This window comes from Tachyglossus aculeatus, chromosome 5, assembly GCF_015852505.1.
Source record: "Tachyglossus aculeatus isolate mTacAcu1 chromosome 5, mTacAcu1.pri, whole genome shotgun sequence".
NCBI lineage: Eukaryota > Metazoa > Chordata > Mammalia > Monotremata > Tachyglossidae > Tachyglossus > Tachyglossus aculeatus.
This window is the reverse complement of record NC_052070.1, coordinates 99,402,666-99,426,124: the sequence shown is the minus strand read 5'-3', so window position 1 is coordinate 99,426,124 and position 23,459 is coordinate 99,402,666. Positions and strand designations below refer to the sequence as shown.

Here is a 23,459-nt window from a genome sequence, read left to right as displayed (position 1 = left end):
TGGCCCCCATCGCCCTGTTCTGACAGGATTAAATCCTCAAGACTTCCTGCCATATCTATATAGGCCATCAGTTTGAATCCAACCTGCTAATGTCACTATTTATTGTTGAATTGTGCTTTCTCAAGCATTTAGTACAGTGCTCTGCACACAGGAAGTGCTCAATAAATATGATTGAGTGAATGAATAAGTACTCCGTCCCATCAAGCTCTGCAACTTAATGAGGAATGCCTCGATGTTCCTTTTAGTCTGATGAGTCCCTCCTTGAGTTCAGGCCTTCTGTGCTCTTCCATCTTCTCCCTCCCACCACTATAAAGCGCTCAATAAATACCACTGGTTGACTGATTGATTGACAGTGCCATACTTCTAGCACCTTTTTCCCACCCATTCCCCCTGAACGAATACCTCACTTTGGGATTTTGTTTCCTTCCGCTTTGCAGGATGTGAGCTTCTGGGTTTCCTGCTCCTGACATGTGTGTGTCATTTCTGTTTCCCAGCTGGGAAACCTCTACATTATTTATGCTGATGCCACAAGAAGATATGCAAGGGGGAGCGGACTGAGAAATAGGATGGAATTCCAAAAATCGGGAGCTCTTCTAATGAAACAAACCAAGGTTTGCATGAGCCCTGGAGAGTCAGCCCTCCGTGATTTCTGCACACGATTTTGCAGATCTATGCTACCCGAAGCTTGGGAATGGAGAAAACATGGCTGGGAGATAAATAATATTTGTGGCGGGCTCAATTATCCCATAATGGTCCCATCAGAATGAGAGTATTTACCAGTTTCCTGAATAACGGCTCCATTCTCCTCTTAGCGAGGGTTTAATCTGAGTTATCAAGGCAGCCAATCACGGTTTAAGTTAGCTACAGGTAGAGTGTGTGGAATGTATTCCTATAAATATCCAAAAGAGGATATTAATGTGCCTACCTGGTTACAACACTGTGGAATTTCTCTTAAAATTGAGCCATTATGGGTCAAAGTTCAGCTCAGCTTCAGTGAATCTGTATTTGCCTTGAACCCAATTTTCATCTCCTCCAGTGGCTAACTGGGGCTGAAACTTGCCATCTGGAGTTCCCCAGACTTTCTGTAACAGTCTCTCAAAACCAGTCAATATCCCTGGTAGGTCTCATTTTTATTTCTTGGCAATAGGATGTACCATAATTTCTTTCTCTCCGGCCTGTGGTTTTACGTTAAAAGAGCCAGTCTGTCAAACCATCAGATCCTAAGAGGACATTTACCATCTAAATACCATACGGAATACCCATACATATGAAATATCTATTTAGAGGACACTTAAAGTATAGAATTCCCAAACATATGGAATATCAGTATGTAATGAATTCTTAGACCCATGGAAATCGATACATGTAAAATATTCATACTTAAAGAATATTCTAAACCTACCATTGATATGGCCTAGTGGGAAGAGCATCAGCCTGGGAGTCAGAGGACCTGGGTTCTAATCCTGGCCCTACCAGATATCTGCTGTGTGAACTTGAGCAAGTCACTTAACTTCTCTGTGCATCAGTTTCCTCAAATATAAAATCAATCAATCAATCAAACAATTGTATTTATTGAGCACTTACTGTGTGCAGAGCACTGTACTAAGCGCTTGGGAAGTACAAGTTGACAACATATAGAGACGGTCCCTACCCAACAGTGGGCTCACAGTCTAGAAGGGGGAGACAGAGAACAAAACCAAACATATTAACAAAATAAAATAAATAGAATAGATATGTACAAGTAAAATAAATAGAGTAATAAATATGTACAAACATATATACAGGTGCTGTGGGGAAGGGAAATGGTGATTAAATACTTATCGTCCTTCCTACTTAGACTGGGAGCCCCATGTGGGACAGGGACTATGTCCGACCTGATTAACTTGTATCTACCCCAGTACTTAAAATAGTGCTTGACACATAAGCACTTAACAAATACCATAGTAATAACAGTAGTAATAATAATAATAATGATAGCATTTATTAAGCGCTTACTATGTGCAAAGCACTGTTCTAAGCGCTGGGGAGGTTACAAGGTGATCAGGTTGTACCACGGGGGGCTCACAGTTAATCTCCATTTTACAGATGAGGTAACTGAGGCGCAGAGAAGTTAAGTGACTTGCCCAAAGTCACACAGCTGACAAGTAGCGGAGCACAGATTTGAACCCATGGCCTCTGATTCCAAAGCCTGTGCTCTTTCCACTGAGCCATGCTGCTTCTCTAATAATAAGGATAAAGCACGGGCCGGGGAGCCAGAAGGACCTGGGTTCTAATCCCGGCTATGCCACTTGTCTGCCACTTAACTTCTCTGTGTCTCATTTACCTCAATGAGCCCCATGTGGGACATGGACTGTGTCCAACCTGATTACTTTCTATCTACCCCAGTGTTTAGAACAGTGCCTGGCACATAATAAGTACTTAACAAATATCCTAAAAAAAATGTGTAATTCATGACTCCATCAGAGAGCCCCTTTCATGGAAAAGAATGAAAAAAAGCTAACAACATTAGGCCTGAAGGCTCTGGGATAATTTTCTTCACTTTAGAGGGAAGGCAGGAAATTAGATGAGTGGAAAACCTCATCTGGAGGGGCAAGATGGACCACGCTTAGCCTACTGATTGCTGACAGGATTGGATAGGAGCCTCCATTGGCCAACCCAATGTAGAAGGTCCTCTGCTTAGTCCTGCCCCTCAGGCTCAGCTCCAGGAGTGGGGCCATGCAGAACTTTAAAGATGCTAAAGACAATAACTGAGGGGAGGCAGGAGAAAGAAGAGGTGAGGGGGGCACAATGAATAAAAGGAGAACCCCCTTTAGAGTTCCAATTTGGTGATTCTTGGCTAGGAGGCCACATTTGGCCAAGCTGACAAGACTAGCAAGATGGAAAGAAAACCATTTCTTAGAGTTTTCCTTGAGTCCCACCCATTCTCCAGAAACCTCGGGGAGACACAAATTCAACTATTCTTGGTCCTCAGATAAGTGGAATAGGAAAATCACCAGCAACTTCCCTGGGTAGTAAGAAGGCCAAGGTAGATGAACTGTAACTCAAGTCAGGGAGTTCTCCAAAGAAACAGAATCACTTTGGGGAGGGAGTCGAGGTAGGGAGTTGAGAGCAGGGAGGACTCAGGCATCAGAAATCTTTCTGAACTCAACCATCTCATCTACTGATAAATTAAAAAATGTGAATCAGATGGAGCTTCAGAGCTCTGAGATGACGGCGATCTCAGCCTCACAGGGTTTCCTGGTCATCTGATTGCTCCAAATTCCCCTGAACCGGTGTTAGCCCAGAGAGTTCAGCTGCAGAACTGGACACATTGGCAAGAATGAATGCTGCCAATAGGCTCATTCCCCCTGGCAAGGCATAACACATTCCACCTGAGGAACCAGGAGGGATATGCCCTGCTTAAATCAAACCTGCTTCCTGCTTCCTGGATAGGATTTAGGATGTTCAACATTTCCAAGAAAAATGTCCAGCCCTTTCAAGCCCCCCTTGCCCCCTCCCCATCATCCTTTGGGATTACGATGACCTATTTTCAGGAGTACACTCTATGCACCCTTTTGGTCGCTGATGAAAAATCACCAAACTGATGGGGCCTCTCTTCCACTCAATCCCTGGCCCCCAAATCTCCACCCAATTCCTATTCTTTGTACTCCTGCTTCTTACTTGACCAGAGACTACCCTCATTCCTCCCCTCCTTCTCCTTACAAATCTGTCTCTCCATGCCTGCCTCTCATTCCTCAGCCAGAGACCCGAACAGAGGACACCAGGTACCAAGGAGCTCTTCTATTTTGAAATGATGTTGCTCCCGTAATGCTTGGCAACACCTTGGAAAGAAGCACTGACTATCTACTTTTATGAACCACCTGAAAGAACTGACTGAATGCAATAGACTGTTTTTCCCACCTGGCCATTTATAAACTACTACAAATAGACCTTCTTTGAATTCCTAGTACATTTCAAAAGCTTGTTCTTGAAGCTACCTGCCACTGGGTAGGAAAGAAGAGATAAAGCTATCTCTGCCCTCCCTTGTCTACCCTCTCAGGAAGAAGGGAACCTCTGTTCGCAGCAGTGGACTCTTCTCCAAGGGAAAACGGACAATTCCTTGAGTCATGACACCAAAAGGTAGTACTAATTACAGCAATAAGGTCTTACTGGGTGCTAAGCACTTTGCTAGGGGCTGTAGTAATACTGTACAAAATGATTTGATCTGACTTGGTTCCTACCCCACCCGATCTAAGTTGGGAAAGGGAGATACAGGGAACAAAGAGAGTGAGGTTACCAGCAACTGCAAGTAACTCATTAAACAAACCAAGATCAAGCTTTGGCCTTCTGTCTCTCTTGCCACTGATAATAATAAAAGTGCTTACTCTGTGCCAAGTACTGTTCTAAGCACTAAGGTAGATACGAACTAATCAGGTTGGACACAGTCCCTGTCCCACATGGGACTCATAGTCTTAATCCCCATTTTCCAGATGAGGTAAATGAGGCACAGAGAAGTGAAGTGACTTGCCCAAGGTCACACAGCAGACAAGTGGCAGAGCCAGGATTGGAACCCAGGTCCTTATGACACTCACACCCATGCTCTATCCACTAGGCCAAGTTGCATCTCAGTCTCTTTTGCAGGCTCCTCCTCTGTCTCTCACCCCCTAAATCTGTGGGTGTCCCTCGAGGTTCAATTCTGGGACCCCGTCTATTCTCCATCTACACTCCCTCCCTCGGAGAACTCATTCACTCTCAGATGTCTCTATGGCAGTGATTCCCAAATCTCCCTCACCAGCCCTGTTCTCTCCCCTTCTCTGCAGTCTCACATTTCCTCCTGCCTTCAGGAGATCTGTATTTAGCTGTACCCAGATGCTTATCTTCCAACCCAAACCTCTTTCCCTCAGCTCTCCCTTTCCTGTAGAGACTACACCTTTCCTTCCCTCTCATTTCTTGACCATTTGTCCTCCCTTCTGTGTCGCCTATAGAGTTGGGTCTGCACCCACCTTGAGCTGTTTGATACTCACAATCCTACTAGCCCCACAGCACTAATAATAATAATAATAATGATGGCATTTGTTAAGCGCTTACTGTGTGCAAAGCACTGTTCTAAGCACTGGGGGGATATAACATGATCAGGTTGTCCCACGTGGGGCTCACAGTCTATCCCCATTTTACAGATGAGGTAACTGAGGCTCAGAGAAGTTAAGTGACTTGCCCAAAGTCACACAGCAGACATGTGGTGGAGCCGGGATTCGAACCCATGACCTCTGACTCCAAAGCCCATGCTCTTTCCACTGAGCAACGCTGTTTCTCAATGCTTCACTAAATGTTCATATCCTTACAGTCTGCAGCTACAGCTTCCCCTATCTGTAATTTAATTTGAAATCTGTCTCCCTACTCTAGACTGCAAGTTCCTTGAGGGCAGGAATCCTATCTAGCAACTCTGCTGGACTGCAGTAATAATAATCATCATAAGGATGTTATTTGTTAAGCACTTACTATATGCAAGGCACTATACTAAGTGCTGGTTTGGTTACAAGCAAATCGAGTTGGACACAGTCCTTGTCTCCAGGGGGCCTCAGTCTCAATCTTCATTTTACAGATGAGGTAACTGAGGCACAGAGAAGTGAAGTGACTCATCCAAGTCACACAGCAGACAAGTGGTGGCATTGGGATTAGAACCCCTGACCTTTTAACTCAGGCCCGTGTTCTATCTGCTACACCATGCTGCTTTTCACTATTACCCCTCTATGCACTTTAGTATAGATCTCAGCATACAGTATGATCTCCATAAATACTATTGATTGAAAAATGCAATGCCCCTAAGGCCAAACAGAAGCAAACGCTGTTAAGATTAGTCTGCACAAGCATTCCAGTTGAGGAATTCAGCTTCCCAGTTTGCAAAGAGCCAGGGGAGAGGAACTGACTACAGGAGTCCCCCAAGAAAGAGCCTTCTCCCCCCACCAATGTCCTGCTGGGGTGCAGAGCCTGTCATCAGCTCCCTGTTGAATAGAAGAGGGTGGCCTGAATGCCGAACTGAATGAATTGCTTATGGCCCCGTTAGGGGTTTGGCTAAATATATCCAAACAGGTAACTAGGAGGTGATGTAGAGCCCATTAAAGAGTGTGGTTACACTGTGAATAGCATTTAGTACTCAGCTGTTTCTCACCCACCTTTCAGATGGTCCCAGCAGGAGACAAGTCTGTGCTGTCATGTTTATAGCTAATTGATGTTTATTTATATTTTTAAACAAGCCTTTCACCTGTCATGCGTAAAAATAAATTTTCCGCTCCTCAATTAGAAATTGTCTGAGCAGAGATCGGAATCATGGGAGTTTGGGCCTATACCAGGGAGGTTGTCAGGTCCAGGCCGCCTCCACTCTCTTGTCTAAAGGATCGTGGTATTTGTTAAGTTCTCACTATGTGCCAAGTACTGTACTAAGTGCTGGGATAGATACAAGAGCCTCATGTTAGGCAGTCTGTCCCACATAGAGCTCATAGTCCAAGTGGAATGTGGAACAGATATTGAAACGGCCATTTACAGATGAATTAACTGAGGCTCAGAGAAGTTAATCGACTTGCCCAAGGTCACACAGCAGGAAACTGACAGAGCTTAGAGTAAAACCCAGGTCCTCTGTGTTCTTACGATGCGAATGCTCTTCCTGTTTTGGCTACCAACCTGGTGTTCATGATCCCTGCCGCGCAGAGGTTGAGATTGCCTAAGACTAGCCTGCTGACTCTCAAAAGGACTTTCCAAATCTCAGAGCCCACGAGGCTTCCGGCACCTCAGACCATGTTGGAAACTGATGAGTTACCGACAGCCAAACTGAAGTCCAGAGAGGGAGGGCTCATTTCCTATGGTCACACTGGGTCTAGAGGTGGGAGAATGGAACAGAGACCTTGCCCTAATGTCTTTCCTTTGGGATAGTTAGCCCTTTAAGAGAATAAGTTTTACAGTCTGTGGAAGCTTTCTGTGTGCAGAGCACTGAACTAAGCACTCAAGAGACCACAGCGTAACAGGGAGGGTATATATGATCTTTGCCCACAAGGAACTAACAGACTAGACTGGGAGACAGACATTAAAATGCAACCTACTCATTCATTCTATCACCACATCTTAACGGTTCTATCTTGACAAAATGGCTAAAATCTGCCCTTTACTATCCATTCAAACTGCTACTACTTTAAACCCAAGTACTTCCCAAGCGCTTAGTACAGTGCTCTGCACACAGTAAGAGCACAATAAATATGATTGAATGAATGAATGAATATCCCTCCTTGACCATTGCATCTGTCTCCTTGCTGACATTTCTGCCTGCTGTCTCTCCCCACTCCAGTCCATACTTTGCTTTGCTGTCCAGATCATGTTTTTACAAAAGCGTTTGGTCCACCCGTCCCCACTCCTCAAGAACCTCCAGTTGTTGCCCATCTACCTCTGCATCAAACAGAAACTCTTTACTATGGGCAATAAAGCCCTCAAACGGCTTCCCCTGCTTAGCTTACCTTACTCATCTCCTACTACAGCCCAGCCCACACAATTGGCTCCTCTAGCACAGCCTGTTCATTGTGCCCCGATCTCATCTATCTCACCACTGACCCTTTTCCCATACCGTCCCTCTGGCCAGGAACTCCCTCCTCCTCCTTATATACCACTCCCCTCACCTTCAAAGTCTTATTAAGGTCACATCTCCTCCCAGCGGTCTTCCCGGATTAATCCCTCTTTTCCCCACCTCCCTCTCCCTTCCGTGTCATCTATGCATTAGGATCTGTACTCTTTGAGCACTTACTATGCACCCCTCCTTCAGCTCCATAGCACTTAGGTACATAAGTGTTCTTTTTGAATATAGACATGGGCAGATGGATTTTGTTCCCTATAGGGAATAAGAGAAGCAGCGAGGCCTAGTGGATAGAGCACAGGCCTGGGAGCCAGAAGGTCCTGGGTTCTAATCCCTGCTCATCTGCCATGTGACCTTGGGCAAGTCACAACTTCTATGTATATCTTTATAGTGGAGATTAAGATTGCAAGCTTCACATGGGAGAGTGACTGTGTCCAACCTGATTAACTTGTATCTAACCCAGCACTTAGAACAGTGCCTGGCACAAAGTAAGCTCTTTCCAAATACCATTAAAAATAAAATGAAATAAAATAAAAATATCCATTATTTATTCATAGCAAGGTCTGTCTCCCCCTCTAGACTGTAAACTCCTTGTGGGCAGGGATGATTTTGTGCATAGGTGATGTGTGACTAGGGGACGGTGAATATTTAAGAACTTAAGGTAGATAAGGATTTTGCCGGAGGGAGAGAGATTAAAGGCCACTTGTTTCTTCCTCTTCAACTAAGTCCCATGAGGAGCAGAGACTTGAATCTATCCCAATGCTTGGCACATAGGAAGCACTTAAACACCATTATTGTTACTATTATTACTATTGTTATTAGCATTAAGCTTTGCTACTGTGACATCCATCCCAGTGCTTTGACCATTCTGAGTCTGACTGGCCCAAAATCAACAAGCATTTCTAGGATCTCCAAAGTGCCAATAATAAAGGCACACCTCCCACCAGAGTTGACCTAGGTGCCAACACTAGATAAGATCCATTAATCAATCAATCAAGGTTATTCAGTGAGCATTTACTGTGCATAGAGGACTGTACTAAGTGTTTGGGAAAGTACAATCCCTTCCCACAAGGAACTTACACTCTAGAGGGGAAGACAGATAGTAAAATAAATTTCAGATAGAGAAAATGGCAGAGTATAAGAGCATAAGTATTTACGTAAAGTGCTGGGGTACTGAGAGTGGAGTGAACATCTAATCACATAGGCAACCCAGTGGGGAGGGTACATAGGGGAAATGAGGGTTTAGGGAAGGCCAGATATAGGAAGAATCAATCAAGCAATCAATTAGTTAATCTACCAGTGATATTTATTGAACACCTATCATTGTGCTGAGTGGTACTATCAGAGTTCTGCCCCCGTCTCTGGCAATGCCTGAGCCTGGAGGAGCTCAAAGCTCTTGCCACAATACCTTAATCCTTCATATTGGATAGATGATTGTCCTCATGTTTGTGACATTTTTGTATTCAATTGTTCTATCCTCCCTTGTGAGTCCTTGACCTGTCCCCTCTCCCCTTATTCAGAGATGGTGAGCCTCTTGAGGGTCAGGGATGTGTCTACGTTTCATCTGTCTAGTTTTTCTCATCACTTAGTACAGTGTTCTGCATGTAATAAGCACTTTTACCATTACTACTATTACTACTATTGTCGAAGCAGCGTGGTTTTGTGGAGAGAGCCCGGGCCTGGGAGTCAGAAAGGCCCGGGTTCTAATCCTGGCTCTGCCTTGTGTCTGCTGTGTGACCTTGGGCAAGTCACATCACTTCTCTGGGCTCCAATACCTCACCTGTAAAATGGGGATTAAGACTATGAGCCCATGTGGGACAGGGACTGTGTCCAACTTGATTAACTTGATTAACAGTGCCTGGCACATGATAAGTGCTTAACAAGTACCATAATTAGTTTTATAGTAGTGTTACTATTACTACTATTACTCATACAATTACTGCTACTACTATTACTGCTACAACAACTACTACTTCTACTACTGCTATCATGACAAACTGACTAGCATCTTTCATGGGCTAGCCTCTCAGTAAATGCGATTGATTGATCGATTGACCAGCCCACCCTTTTCTCCATTTCCAGTAGCATTCATCTCCCCTCTTGGAGAGGCTCTGGGGTGAGACAAAGGTCAGATGGGGAAGTTTACCAGTGGAGCCCTTCCGATGCTGTTGAGATAGTAGAGAAATCCCTTGGCATGGTAGATGATTGGTTGGTGTTGGACATTGGGCGACAGCCATTGTCTGTTCAGATCCTCTCCACGCAGGGAACATCTGTGACTGAAGAAATCAAGAGAAGGAAGAAGAAACAAGTTGAGCCAAGAAAATATCGGCCTCTCCCCAATGCAAATAGCAGCTCCTATCCTCTGACTTAAAACTGGAAAAGGAAAGAAGGGTCAGCATCAAAGAGCTCTGGATTGAAAATCAGGAGACCTGATTCTAGCCACCATTCCTGCCAGTGGCTCACTGGGTGACCTTGGGCAAGTCACTTAACTAGCCTGGTTCTCAGTTTCCTAATCTGTGAAATGGGGATGAGCTAGATTGTGAGTCTTATGTAGGACAGGAGCTGTGTACAGTCTGATGATCATGTATCTATCCCAGCATTTAGCATGTAGTGTGAGCTCAATGAAAGCCATAATTATGCCTGCTATTAATCATGATTAGGTCGACAGAACAGCAGATCTCTTCATCAACTCTCCCAAGCAACTCCAGCTGCTTCCAGCATGCAGGGAAACCTGTCACCGTAGATGCAAAGCACATCTGGTTTCATGATAGGGGAATAGGAATGGGAATTTTGCAGGGAACATAACAATCCATCCATCAATCTATCCTATCCAAAAGTGTTTACTCTGGGCAGAGCATTGTCTAACCACTTGGGAGAGTACAACGGAGTAGGTAGACACAATCCCTGCTGACAAGGAACCTACCTTGGAGGGGGAAACAGACATTAAAATAAATTGCTGATGGATATGTACGTAATTGCTGTAGAGATGGGGGGAAAATCAAAGAGCTTAAGGGAAAAAGACCCAAGTGATGCAGAAGGAGAGGTAATAAGGGAAGTGAGGGTTTAGGCAAGCAAAGCCTCATGGAGAAGATACGATTTGATCTGGGCTTTGAATATAGGAAGAGAGGTTGTCTGTCAGATATAAATGGGGAGGGAGTTCCAAGGCAGAGGGAGGATAAAGGGCTGGGTTTGAGAAATATGAGATCAAGGTACAGAGTGAAGGTTAGGGTTAGGGGAGCAAAGCGTGAAGGTTGGGTTGGAGTAGAAGATCAGTGAGGTAAGGTCGGAAGGGGAGAGCAGATTAAATGCCACAAAGCATAGGATAGGGAGTTTCTGTTTGATGCAGAGATGGATGGGCAACCCCTGGAGTGGTTTTTGAGGAATGCAGAGTTGTGGACTGAGCTTTTTTCTGGAAAAGGGGTCTGAGAACCAGAGTGAAATATGGACTGGAGTGGGGGGAGAGAGAGAAAGCAGGAAGGTCAGCGAGGAGACTGATGCAGTAGTCAAGATGGGATATCATAAGTACTTGGAACTGTGTGGTAGCAGTTTGGGTGGAGATGAAGGGATGGAGTCTGGAGATGTTGTGAAAGTAGAACTGATAGAATTAGGTGACAGACTGAATATGTGGGTTGATTTAGAGATGAACTGAGGGAAATGCCAAAGTTATGGGCTTTTGAGACAAGGTGGGGATAGTGATTTTGTCTACAGTTATGGGAAAGTCTGGAGAGGAACTGCTCAGCCATATTCCCCCATAGGATTCCGGGGGGATTCTGGGTCTCACTCTCCATGTTGGAAGTCCATTTGAAACAAGGGATTGTGAAGTGAGGTAAAAGATGTTGGCAGATCAATTAATTGAGCACTCACAGTGCGCAGAACACAGTCCTAAGAGTTTGGGAGAGTATGATCCAATAGAGTTGGTAGACATAATCCTTGCCCACAAATGAACTTGCTGTCCAGTGTACTCAGGTTGGCTCATAAAGACCAGGAAGAGTTTTCTCCATAAATCTTTTCCATACAATCAACTCTAGCACTAGTCAGTCAGTCAGCACTTGTCAGTCAGTCATACTTATTGAGTGCAGAGCACTGGACTAAGCACTTGGGTGAGTACAACAATAAACTGACACATTCCCTGCCCAAAATGAGCTAGCTCTCGTCTGACACTGAACAAGGAATCAGAGACCTGATGTCGGAGCCCCGAGAAGCTGGAGTAAACTTTGGGGTTTCAGGCTTTGAACCCCTAAATCTGAACCCTGCACACAATTTGTGCTCGTTGTTTAAAGACCCTTCCTGCACACCCACTAAAATACGCTCTTGGTTCCATTCATAAACCATTCCCTTTGCTGTCATAGGGGAGCAGCATGGCAGAAAATTAGTATAGATTAGAATTTAGATATGTAAGTGGAAGAGTCTTCAAGTTGCAACATTATTTTTTTTTCCTCTTTAAATTCAGGCTGTAGAGGGAAGAAAGATGAGTCTTCACCCTCTACAGCTTCTCTCATCTTTGTGTTCCTAAGCCCATTTTTAAATATTAGCTTCCCACAGCTTGTCAGTTCCTCTCCGAACTTCACTGGAAGCTGAAAAGCTTTAGTTCAATCATTTATTCTGTTTTTCACCATTAAAATATTTCAAATTGAGCACTGGTAGAATCCGTGACTCTCCATCCCTTGAATTCTTTATTGTTTTGTTTCCCCTCTCTCTCTTTTCTTCCTTCACACTCTTAAATAGTGAGGACATCCTGATAGGGCTTTGTCTGTTCAGCTCAGCAGCTAAGGGTGAGAGGAAAATATTAAGCAGATCTCTAATACTGATAGCAAATAAAGGGAGCAGGAAGCCAAGGCTTAGCTTTTGTAGGTGTTTGCTAAGATTAAATGAATTCCTTTCCTCAACTCAAAGGTGCTCACTGTCTTGAATCTTCGAGTCACTTGATTTTCTTGAAATACTGTGGGAGTCTCTCCTCCTTGCTACGAGTCTTGGTTCCCAACATTCCGGGAACTTCCTGCACTGAAGAAAGTGATGAAAGCGGCTTTTGTCCCTTAAAGCACTTCCATTTGCAAAAATGAAATAAGGGAATATGGCACCTGGATGTCAACCCCCAGAATGCATTGTTTTGCTGCTTTGAGCAGACAGCCCCAAAACCATTGCCCATGGAGACGAGTCTATCCAATTAACAAGGCAGTCATTAGCCAAGTCCTAGTGCTTTTGATTATAAAATGTTCTATGGTTTTATGGGCCAGCACACCTGACTTAACAGCCCTCCTCCCAAACTGCATGAAATATATGGGAATACAGAGTACCAGGAAGTGAATCCCTTGGCTTGGGATATGACAGGCAAAATGGAAGAAGACTCACTGGTTCCTCCTCCCCCTCCCACCCCCTAAATGTAGGCATTTCCCAGGGGTCAGTTCTTGGTCCCCTTCTCTTCTCTACATATACTCACTCCCTCGGTGAACTCATTCACTCCCACGGCTTCAATTATCATCTCTACGCAGATGATACCCAAATCTACATCTCCTCCCCTGTTCTCCCTCCCTCCAGGCTCGCATCTCCTCCTGCCTTCAGGACATATCCACCTGGATGTCCTCCCCCCACCTAAAACTCAACATGTCCAAGACTGAGCTCCTTATCTTCTGCCCTATCCCCTCCCTGACTTTCCCATCACTGTGCATGACACTACCATCCTTTCCGTCTCACAAGCCCGCAATCTCGGTGTCATCCTTCCTTGACTCCACTCTCTCGTTCACCCCACATATCCAATATGTCACCAAAACCTGCTGGTCTCACCTTCATAACATCGCCAAGATCTGCCCGTCCCTCTCTATCCAAACCGCTACCATGTTAGAACAATCACTCATCCTATCCTGACTGGATTACTGCATCAGCACCCTTTCTGATCTCCCAACCTCCTGTCTCTCCCCACTTCAGTCTGTCCTTCACTCTGCTGCCTGGATTATCTTTCTACAGAAACACCCTGGGCAGGTCATCCACCTCCTCAAAAATCTCCAGTGGTTGCCTATCAACCTTTGCATGAAGCAAAAACTCCTCACTATTGGCTTCAAAGCTCTCCATCCCCTTGCCCTCTCCTACCTCACTTCCTTTGTCTCCTTCTCCAGCCCAGCCCGCATACTCCGCTCCTCTGCCGCTAACCTCCTCACTGTGCCTCGTTCTCGCTTGTCACACTGTCGACCCCTGGCCCATGTCCTACTTCTTGCCTGAAAAGCCCTCCCTCCTCAAATCCGCCAAACTAGCACACTTTCCCTCTTCAAAGCCCTACTGAAAGCTTACCTCCTTCAGAAGGACTTCCCGGACTAAGCCCCTCTTTTCCTCTGCTCCTCCTCCCCTCCCCATCACCCCGACTCGCTCCCTCTGCTCTACCCCATCCCTGCCCCACAGCACTTTTGTGTATATATGTACGTATTTATAATTCTATTTATTTTATTAATGATGTGTAAATATCTATAATTCTATTTATTTGTATTGATGCCACTGATGCCTGTTTACTCGTTTTGATGTCTGTCTCCCCTTAAGAGACTGTGAGCCCTGTGTGGGCAGAGATTGTCTCTATTTCTTGCTGAATTGTATTTTCCAAGTGCTTAGTACAGTGAGTAAGCACACAGTAAGTGCTCAATAAATGAATGATCTTCCATCACTATGTTCATCTCCTTCCATCCTCTCTAAAGTCCTCCAACAAGTCGATTATATGCATGCCCCGGGTGTGTATGTGTTTGTGTGTGCAGGCATCTTCCATAGCAGACACCCCACACAACTCTGAGCACTGTTAGAAGGCAAGCATTGGAGTGAGTGGATGAACATAGCACCAAGATGAAAGAGCTACTAGGCACAAAGCAAGAAATGCATCATCGACCCTTGCACAGCATTATTACCCTATACACGGGAGGCTTTGGAAGGCTACGTTTTAACAGACAGAATGAACTAAGGACCATAGGAGCATGCTTATGAAATGGTGGGATGCTAAAAGCTGCTGATATCTAAGACTACACAGACTGGATCCAAATGAAAGGCTTTAAACCAGTAATCCTGATAGATGCTTTGCCCTCATCACAGACAAGGAGGAAATCATAAAGTGGGGGGGGGGGGGGGGGCAACATTTCAATCATCTCCCTAACACACTAGGGATGAAGACTTCTGAAGATGAGTTGGCCTGCCAAGTGCAAAGACATGCTCTTCACTCCAAAATCTAATGAAGTCACCGCTGCAGTTACAACCAGGTAGAGTGGCAATTCTCCAGAACCCGATGATCTATCGGCTGCCCGAATCTCAAAACAGCGAGGCGTGTTCTGCTCAGAGAAGCTGTGTTACTTAGAGGAAAGAGCAGGGCCCTGGGATTCAGAGAACCAGGGTTCTAATCCCCGCTCACCCACTTGCCTGCTGAATGATCTTGGATAAGTCCCTTCACTTCTCTGTGCTTCAGTTTCCTCCTTTGTTAAGTGGAGATGCAGTGCCTGTTCTCCCTCACACTTAGATTGTGAGCCTAGGTGGAACAGGGACTGTGTCTGACCTCATTTTTTTATGTCTACTTCAGTGCTGATTCAGTGCTATACAGTAAGCGCTTAATAAAATACACAATTATCATACCTGCGCAGACTCATCCTTGACAGTAATCCAATAATCCAGCACTCTCAAAGATCACAATTTGGTTTCAGGCCACCAGGGACCCAGTGAACCCAATATTTATTGGGGGTTGGTGTTAGATTTAGAAGCATGGAGAAAAACAAGATTCTCTGCCTGGTGTTCATAGCTCTTACATGTGCATCATTAGCAGGCCTAGACTCTGGAAACTACTACGTAAATTTGGGCGCTTGAGAAGCTCATCAAGATGCTAAGAAGTTCTTCATGCCAGAAGACACACATAGGACTGCACCGTGGACGGCTTTCAGAATCATGAAGGACTTTAAATTACCTTGCAGACATTTCAATTATATACTACTCTGCACCTTGGAAGTCCTACACACAATCCAGAGCCTATGCACAATCAAATCTCCATCAGCAATAGAGTTGAATGAGTTCACGTCATTTTACTACTTACATAGTCAAATTAAGCAAAGGAAACAGAATGCCTTAGTGGAGAGAGAATGGGCCCGGGAGTCAGAGGACCTGCATTAATCCCAGCTCTGCCACTTGCCTCCTGTGTGATCTTGGACAAGTCACTTCACTTCTCTGAGCCTCAGTTTCCTCATCTGTAAAATGGAGCTTCAACCCCTGTTCTCTCTCCTATGTAGACTGTGAGCCCCACATGAGACAGGGACCCTCTCTGACTTGATTAACTTGTATCTAACCCAGTGTTTAGAACAGTGCTTGATACATAGTAAGCACTTAACAAATACCGTAATCATTATTAATTATAAAAATGCACCACGTCCTCTGAGAGACTGACAGAATGTACTGCCAATTTTCCTTGAACTGTTCCAACAGCATCGCCTACATGCCACACTTAAAATCCAGTAGTAGGACAGGATTGCAAACCACAGGGCCCTGGAACTCTAGACTGTAAACTCGTTATGGGAAGGGAATGTGTCTGTTTATTGTTGTATTGTACTCTCCCAAGTGCTTAGTCCAGTGCTCTGCACACAGTAAGTGCTCAATGAATATGACTGGCCGACTGGAATGCGGTCAGTCGATGTATCTTGAAGAAGTGTTTGTTGCATTTCAGTCAGCTTCCTTGGGCGGAGCACGTGTCGGTGATGGACATGGATAGGATTCCTAAGCAATCCTCGTACTCTCAATCAATCAATCAATTGTATTTATTGAGTGCTTACTGTGTGCAGAGCACTGTACTAAGCGCTTGGGAATTACAAGTTGGCAACATATAGAGACAGTCCCTACCGAATAGTGGACTCACAGTCTAGAAGGGGGACAGTCCCCAGCACTTAGTAATAATAATAATAATAATAATAATGATAATGGCATTTGTTAAGTGCTTACTATGTGCAAAACACTGTTCTAAGTGCTGGGGTAGATGCAAGGTAATCACATAGCCCACATAGGGCTCACAGGCTTCATCCCCATTTTATAGATGAGGGAACTAAGGTCTAGAGAAGTCAAGTGACTTGCCCAAAGTCACACAGCTGACAAGTGGCAGAAGCAGAATTAGAACCCACTACCTCTGCTCTAAACACAGTAGGCACTCCACAAATCTCAGTGACTGACTGACTGATCAAAAATAATAATAATTATAGTACTTGTTAAGCACTTACTAGGTGCCAAGCACTGTTCTAAGCGCTGGGGTAGATACAAGTAAAGCAGGTTGGACGCAGTCCCTGTCCCTTCTGTAGAGAAGCAGCGTGGCTCAGTGGAAAGAGCCCGGGCTTGGGAGTCAGAGGTCATGGGTTCGAATTCCAGCTACGCCACTTGTCAGCTGTGTGACCTTGGGCAAGTCACTTCACTTCTCCGGACCTCAGTTCCCTCATCTGGAAAATGGGGACTAAGACTGTGAGCCTCACGTGGGACAACCTTGATCACCTTGTATTCCCCCCCAGTGCTTAGAACAGTGCTTGGCACACAGTAAGTGCTTAACAAATACTACCATCATTATTATTACTGCTCTTGTCTGTCTTTCCCTCTAAAGCTCGGAGTGGATAGGGAACGTAACTATTAACTCTTATTGTATTGTACTCTCCCAAGCACTTAATACAGTGCTCTGCAAATAGTAAGCGCTCAATAAATACCGCTGATCTATTGTAATTACTACTACTACTAATAACAAGCACTTTGTATTTGTCAAGCATGGTACTAAACCCTGGGGTGGATACAAGTTAATCAGATCAGACAGTCCCTGTCCCACATGGGGTTCACTGTTAAAGTCGGAGGGAGAACAAGTATCTTCTTTCCATTTTCTACAAGAGTAAACTGAGGCACAGAGAAGTGAAGTGACTTGTTCAGAATCACACAGGAGGCAAGAACCTGTGAGAGGAGCTCCAGAGAAAGGCAGCATGGTCTAGTGGATAGAGCACGGTCCTGGGAGTTAGAAGGACCTGGGTTCTAATCCTTGCTCCACCACTTGTCTGCTGTGTGACCTTCGGCAAGTCATTTCACTTCTCTGTGCCTCAGTTACTTCATCTGTAAAATGGTAATTAAGACTGTTAGCCCGATGTAGGACAGGGACTGTTTCCAACCTAATTTGCTTGTATCTCCTCCAGGACTTAGTTCAGTGCCTGTACTGTATCACTATTATTACTATTATTATTATTATTATTATTGCTATTATTTTGGGCAGGGACTGTGTCCATTCTGATTATCTTGTGAGCCCATTGTTGGGTAGGGACCAACTCTATATGCTGCCGATGTGTACTTCCCAAATGCTTAGTACAGTGCTCTGCACACAGTAAGTGCTTCATAAATAAGATTGAATGAATGAATCTTGTATCTACCCCTGGTACATAGTAAACACTTAATGGATAGCATTAAAAAAAAGTGGCAGAGCCAGGACTGAAACTCAGGCCCCTTGACTTCCAGAATCAAGCGCTTTGTACACTGCTCTGCACACAGTAAGCGCTCAATAAATACAATTGAATGAAAGAACCAGTTCCTTTCCACACCTTGTGGTAAGGAGTAGACTTTAGTAGATTGTTAAGCAAGCACTGATATTCTTGCCAGCACTAACAGATGCCAATAAAATCTGGGCTATCACCTTCGAATTACAGGGGCAGCTCTAATAGGTATAATACATGTATAAAAATCCTCCATCTCAATAGGTGAAGGACATCAAAATGTCTTCACAAGAAGCAGCGGGGCTCAGTGGAAAGAGCCCGGGCTTGGGAGTCAGAGGACATGGGTTTGAATCCTGGCTCCGCCACTTGTCAGCTGTGTGACCTTGGGCAAGCCACTTAACTTCTCTGTGCCTCAGTTACCTCATCTGTAAAATGGGGATTAAAACTGTGAGCCCCACGTGGGACAATCTCATCACCTTGTATCCCCCGGCGCTTTGAACAGTGCTTTGCACATAGTAAGCGCTTAACAAATACTATTATTATTATTATTATTTGAGAAGCAGGTGGCTGTGCTGAAGAGGTTTTGCTGAAGAGCAAAAACCTCCTCAACACTGTGTCCAGGCTGATGATCTACCCCAGCGCTTAGTACAGTGCTGGGCACACAGTACACACCTAACAGGTACCATAATTATTATAACACTAGAACATAAGGCGGTAGATTCCAAAGCTGATGCAAGCCCAACATGAACCAAATCCATGAGTATAACAAGGATCTCCCCTTATTTGTACTCAAAAGGGGAAGGGTGTTGGTTCCACATGGATCCTTACAGCCACAGTCCCATGCATGGACAGAATCTCCACATCAGTAACGTCAACTTTGAGTACTTAGAACGGTCCTGCTACCCTTTCTAAAACTTTCTTCCCCCTCACCCAGAGGCAGCTTTTAAAGCTATTTCCTCATAATTCCCACGTGCCACCCCAGCCTCCACTGCGTATACCCATGGATCTTGTACCATAAGAGACTTGATAAAAGCACTTAGGGACAGAGCTGTCATTTATTTTAATGTCTGTCTCCCTCTCTAGACTGTAAGCTCCTTGTGAGCAGGGAACGTGTCTTCCATCTCCTTTGTGTTGTACTCTCCCAAGCTCTTAGTACAGTGGTCTGCACGCAGCAATTGCTCAATAAATACCACTGATTGAGCACTGAGTGAAAAGAAGTTAAAAGAAGTCAGAATTCTAATTCCCGCTCCACCGATTACCTGCTGTGTGAACTTGGGCAAGCCACTTAATTTTTTGTGCCTCAGTTCCCTCATCTGCAAAATGGGGATTCGATATTTGTTCTCTCTCCTATTTTGACCCGATGCAGTGCCTGGCACATAGTAAGCGCTTAACAAAAACCATAAAAAAAGTCTCAAGTTGAGAACTTGCCGTACTTTGAAAATTTCAATATCACAAACAGTAGACATCATCGCAGATACCAGAGAAATGTAGAAATGTACCGTGCACAGTCCTGGCTAATTCCACGGCCTCTGCATAGATGCTATTGTCTCTTGCATTCTCTCTACTCTAGGTGGTTTTAGGAGCTAATGTTGTTGAAATTTGATTTCAGTACCTGGTGCAAAATGATTGGCAACCTTCCTCTTTGTGTTCACAAAACTTCAGTGATATCTGTGTCTACATAACTGTGGATTATTTCACTATCTACTGCTCCAAACCTGAATGATTTTCTTTTCAAAACAAATCCATTTCCTTCAAATCTCCAAATCCATTTGGCATTTTGTGTTAGTAATATCAGTACTGTCTTGCAGCCCCAGGAATCTCTGGGATTCTTCTCTGGGATTTGTTTTAAGCATTTGAAGGTGAAACCCACCCTGTCTTATTATCTAACGTAACATCTTTAAAATGGCAGCCACTCCAGGTGTGTGAGGGGAGAATTAAAAGACACATGGACAGCTTCCACAGCCAGCACCTTCCATTTCTATGGTTCCCTCAAACTCAACATGCTGCAAATGAATGTGTCACTTATTTCATTTTTAAGGAGAGGTAGGTGGTCAGAGCTGACATTTTCTCCTCTCCAAATAAGGAGTCAAAATGGAACTTAAACTCCAAAACCCAAAGCAAAAAACCTGTTTTTGTTTGCATGCTGCCCCAAGGAAGTTGCTTTTGAAGCTCATCCATGGTTAATTCATTCAAAAGTCAATTATATTTGTTGCGCTCTTACTGTGTGCAGAGTTCTGTACAAAGAGTTTGGGAGAGGACAGTATAATGATAAACAGACATATTCCCTGCCCACAAAAAACTTAGTCTAGAGGGAGAGACAGACACTAATGTAAATAAATGTTACAGATATGTACATAAGTGCTTGTCCTCTAAACTGTAAGCTCGTTGTGAGCAGGGAATGTGTCTGTTTATTGTTATACTGTACTCTCCCAAGTGCTTTCTGCACACGGTAAAAGGTCAGTAAATACAACTGAATGAGTGAAATTGCTGTGGGGCAGGGAAGGGGGATGAATAAAGGGGGAAAGTCAGGGCGACGCAGAAGGGGGTGGGAAACGAGGAAAGGAAGGCTTAGTCAAGGAAAGCTTGACTAAGTGGGTAGGTACGATGGCCAAATTTTAGATAAGATCTGCTTTAAATGGACAATTCTGAAAGAGTGGGGAATGCGAATATGAATACATATTAATCAATAAATCAATCAGGTTGATTTTTGCAGTTCATTTTAATGTCTACTGTCCCCTCAAGACTGTTAGCTCCTTATGGGCAGGGAATATATCTACTAACTCTACTGTTCACTCCCAAGCACCTAAGACAGTGTTCTGCACACAGTAAGTGCTCAATAAATAACACTGACTGATTGACACTGCATGCAGAGTACTTGGGAGAATACAATGCCGCTAAAAGACATGATCCCTTCAAAACCCTACTGAGAGCTCACCTCCTCGAGGAGACCTTCCCAGACTGAGCCCCCTCTTTCGTCTCCCCCTCCCCATCCTCCCTGCCCTTCCTCCTTCCCCTCCCCATAGCACCTGTATATATGTTTGTACAGATTTATTACTCTATGTATTTTACTGGTACATATTTACTATTCTATTTATTTTGTTAATGATGTGCATCTAGCTTTACTTTTATTCATTCTGACGACTTGACACCTGTCCACATGTTTTGTTTTGTTGTCTGTCTCCCCCTTCTAGACTGTGAGCCCGTGTGAGCCCGTTGTTGGGCAGGGGCCGTCTCTATATGTTGCCAACTTGTACTTCCCAAGTGCTTAGTACAGTGCTCTGCATACAGTAAGCACTCAATAAATACGATTGAATGAATGAATGAATGAATCCCTGCCATCAAAGAGCTGGCAGTCAAGGGGAGGAAGTAAACATAAAATGATTTAAAGTAAACCTAAATAAGGTAGGGCGGGGGGGATGGGGAGGGGAAGAGGAAAGAGGGGGCTCAGTCTGGGAAGGCCTCCTGGAGGAGGTGAGCTCTCAGTAGGGCTTTGAAGGGAGGAAGAGAGCTAGTTTGGCAGGTGTGCGGAGGGAGAGCATTCCAGGCCGGGGAAGGACGTGGGCCGGGGATTGACAGCGGGATCCTACCCAGCAGTATCTTCAGATGAGATCTCCTCCCTCCTCTCAAGTGCTACTCCAGCCACCTGTGCTTCTGACCCCATTCCCTCTCATTTTATGAAATCTCTCGCCCCTTCCCTCCTCCCCTCCTTAACTTCCATCTTCAACTGCTCATCTCCTCCAGGAGGCCTTCCCAGACTGAGCCCCCTCTTTCCTCTCCCCCTTCCCATCCCCCCCACCCCACCTCCTTCCCCTCATTCATTCATTCATTCATTCAATCGTATTTATTGGGCGCTTACTGTGTGCAGAGCACTGTACTAAGCATACCTAAATTCTAGACACGTACATAAGTACCATGGGGCTGGTGGGTATGGTGAATCAAGAGGACAAATCCAAGTGAAAGGGCAACGCAGAAGAGAGAGGAGTAGAGGAAATGAGGTCTTAGTCAGGGAAGGCCTCTTATTTCTTCCTCTCCTTCCGAACTGCTACCACATTAATGCAAGCACTTATTCTATCCTGCCTTAATAATAAAAAAATAATAATGGCATTTATTAAGCGCTTACTGTGCAAGCACTGTTCTAAGTGCTGGGGTAGATACAAGGTAATCAGGTGGTCCCACATGGGGCTCACAGTCTTAAGCCCCATTTACAGATGTTAACAGATCCGTTACCTCAGATGAGGTAACAGATTCATTCATTCAATCGTATTTATTGAGCGCTTACTGTGTGCAGAGCACTGTACTAAGCGCTTGGGAAGTACAAATTGGCAACTTATAGAGACGGTCCCTACTCTACAGCGGGCTCACAGTCTAGAAATGAGGTAACTTAACAGAGAAGTTACGTGACTTGCCCAAAGTCACACAGCTGACAAGTGGCAGATCCAGGACTAGAACCCACGAACTCTGATTCCAAAGCCCGTCCACTTTCCCCTAAGTCATGCTGCCTCTCTTATTGTATTGATTATATTGATTGATATTGCCTTGATTATTGTATCAGCCTCCTTGCTGACCTCTCTGCCTGCTGTCTCTTTCAACTCCAGTCCATACTCCATTCTGCTGCCCCAATCATTTTCCTTCAAAAACATTCAGACCATGTTTTCCCACTCCTCAAGAAACTCCGGTGGTTGCCCATCCACCTCTGTATCAAGCAAAAACTCCTCACCATTGACTTTAAAGCACTTAATCACATTGCCCCTTCCTATCTCACCTAGCTGCTCTCCAACTACAACCCAGCCAGCACACTTCGTTCCTCCGGTGTTAACCTTTTCACTGTACCTCGATCTCCTCTTTCTCGAAGCTGATTCATTCATTCGTTCATTCAGTTGTATTTATTGAGCACTTACTGTGTGCAGAGCACTGTACTAAGTGCTTGGAAAGTACAATTCGGCAACAGAGACAATCCCTACCCAACAACGGGCTCACAGCCTACACTGATCTCTCACCCACATCCTACCTCTGGCCTGGTATGCCCTGCCTCCTCATATCAGACAGAAAATTGTTCTCCCCTACTTCAAAGCCTATTGAAAGCACATCTCCTTCAGGAAGCCTTCTGAGTCAGGATTAGAACCCTTAACCTCTGACCCCAGGCCCATGCTCTATCCACTACACCATGCTGCTTCTCATTATGAGAAAGGGATGCTGATATTGCTTCCCATTTTCCTGCTAAGAAATCCCAGAAGGCATTTTCTTCCTCTCTTCCCTCGACTCCGCTCTCTCATTCACCCCTCACATCCAAGCCGTCACCAAAACCTGCTGGTCTCAGCTCCGCAACATTGCCAAGATCCGCCCTTTCCTCTCCATCCAAACCGCTACCCTGCTCATTCAAGCTCTCATCCTATCCCGTCTGGACTACTGCACCAGCCTTC

General features: G+C 44.8%; 1 protein-coding gene across 1 annotated transcript in view; it reads right to left on the bottom strand.

Moving 5' to 3' along the window:
* AGBL1 (ATP/GTP binding protein like 1) overlaps nucleotides 1-23,459 on the bottom strand; it is a 655,387-nt gene that overhangs the window by 285,910 nt on the left and 346,018 nt on the right. Inside the window, exon 19 of the mRNA XM_038747354.1 lies at nucleotides 9,741-9,870. Within this exon, the coding sequence (XP_038603282.1) occupies nucleotides 9,741-9,870 (130 nt within the window). The remainder of the gene's footprint in view (nucleotides 1-9,740; nucleotides 9,871-23,459) is intronic.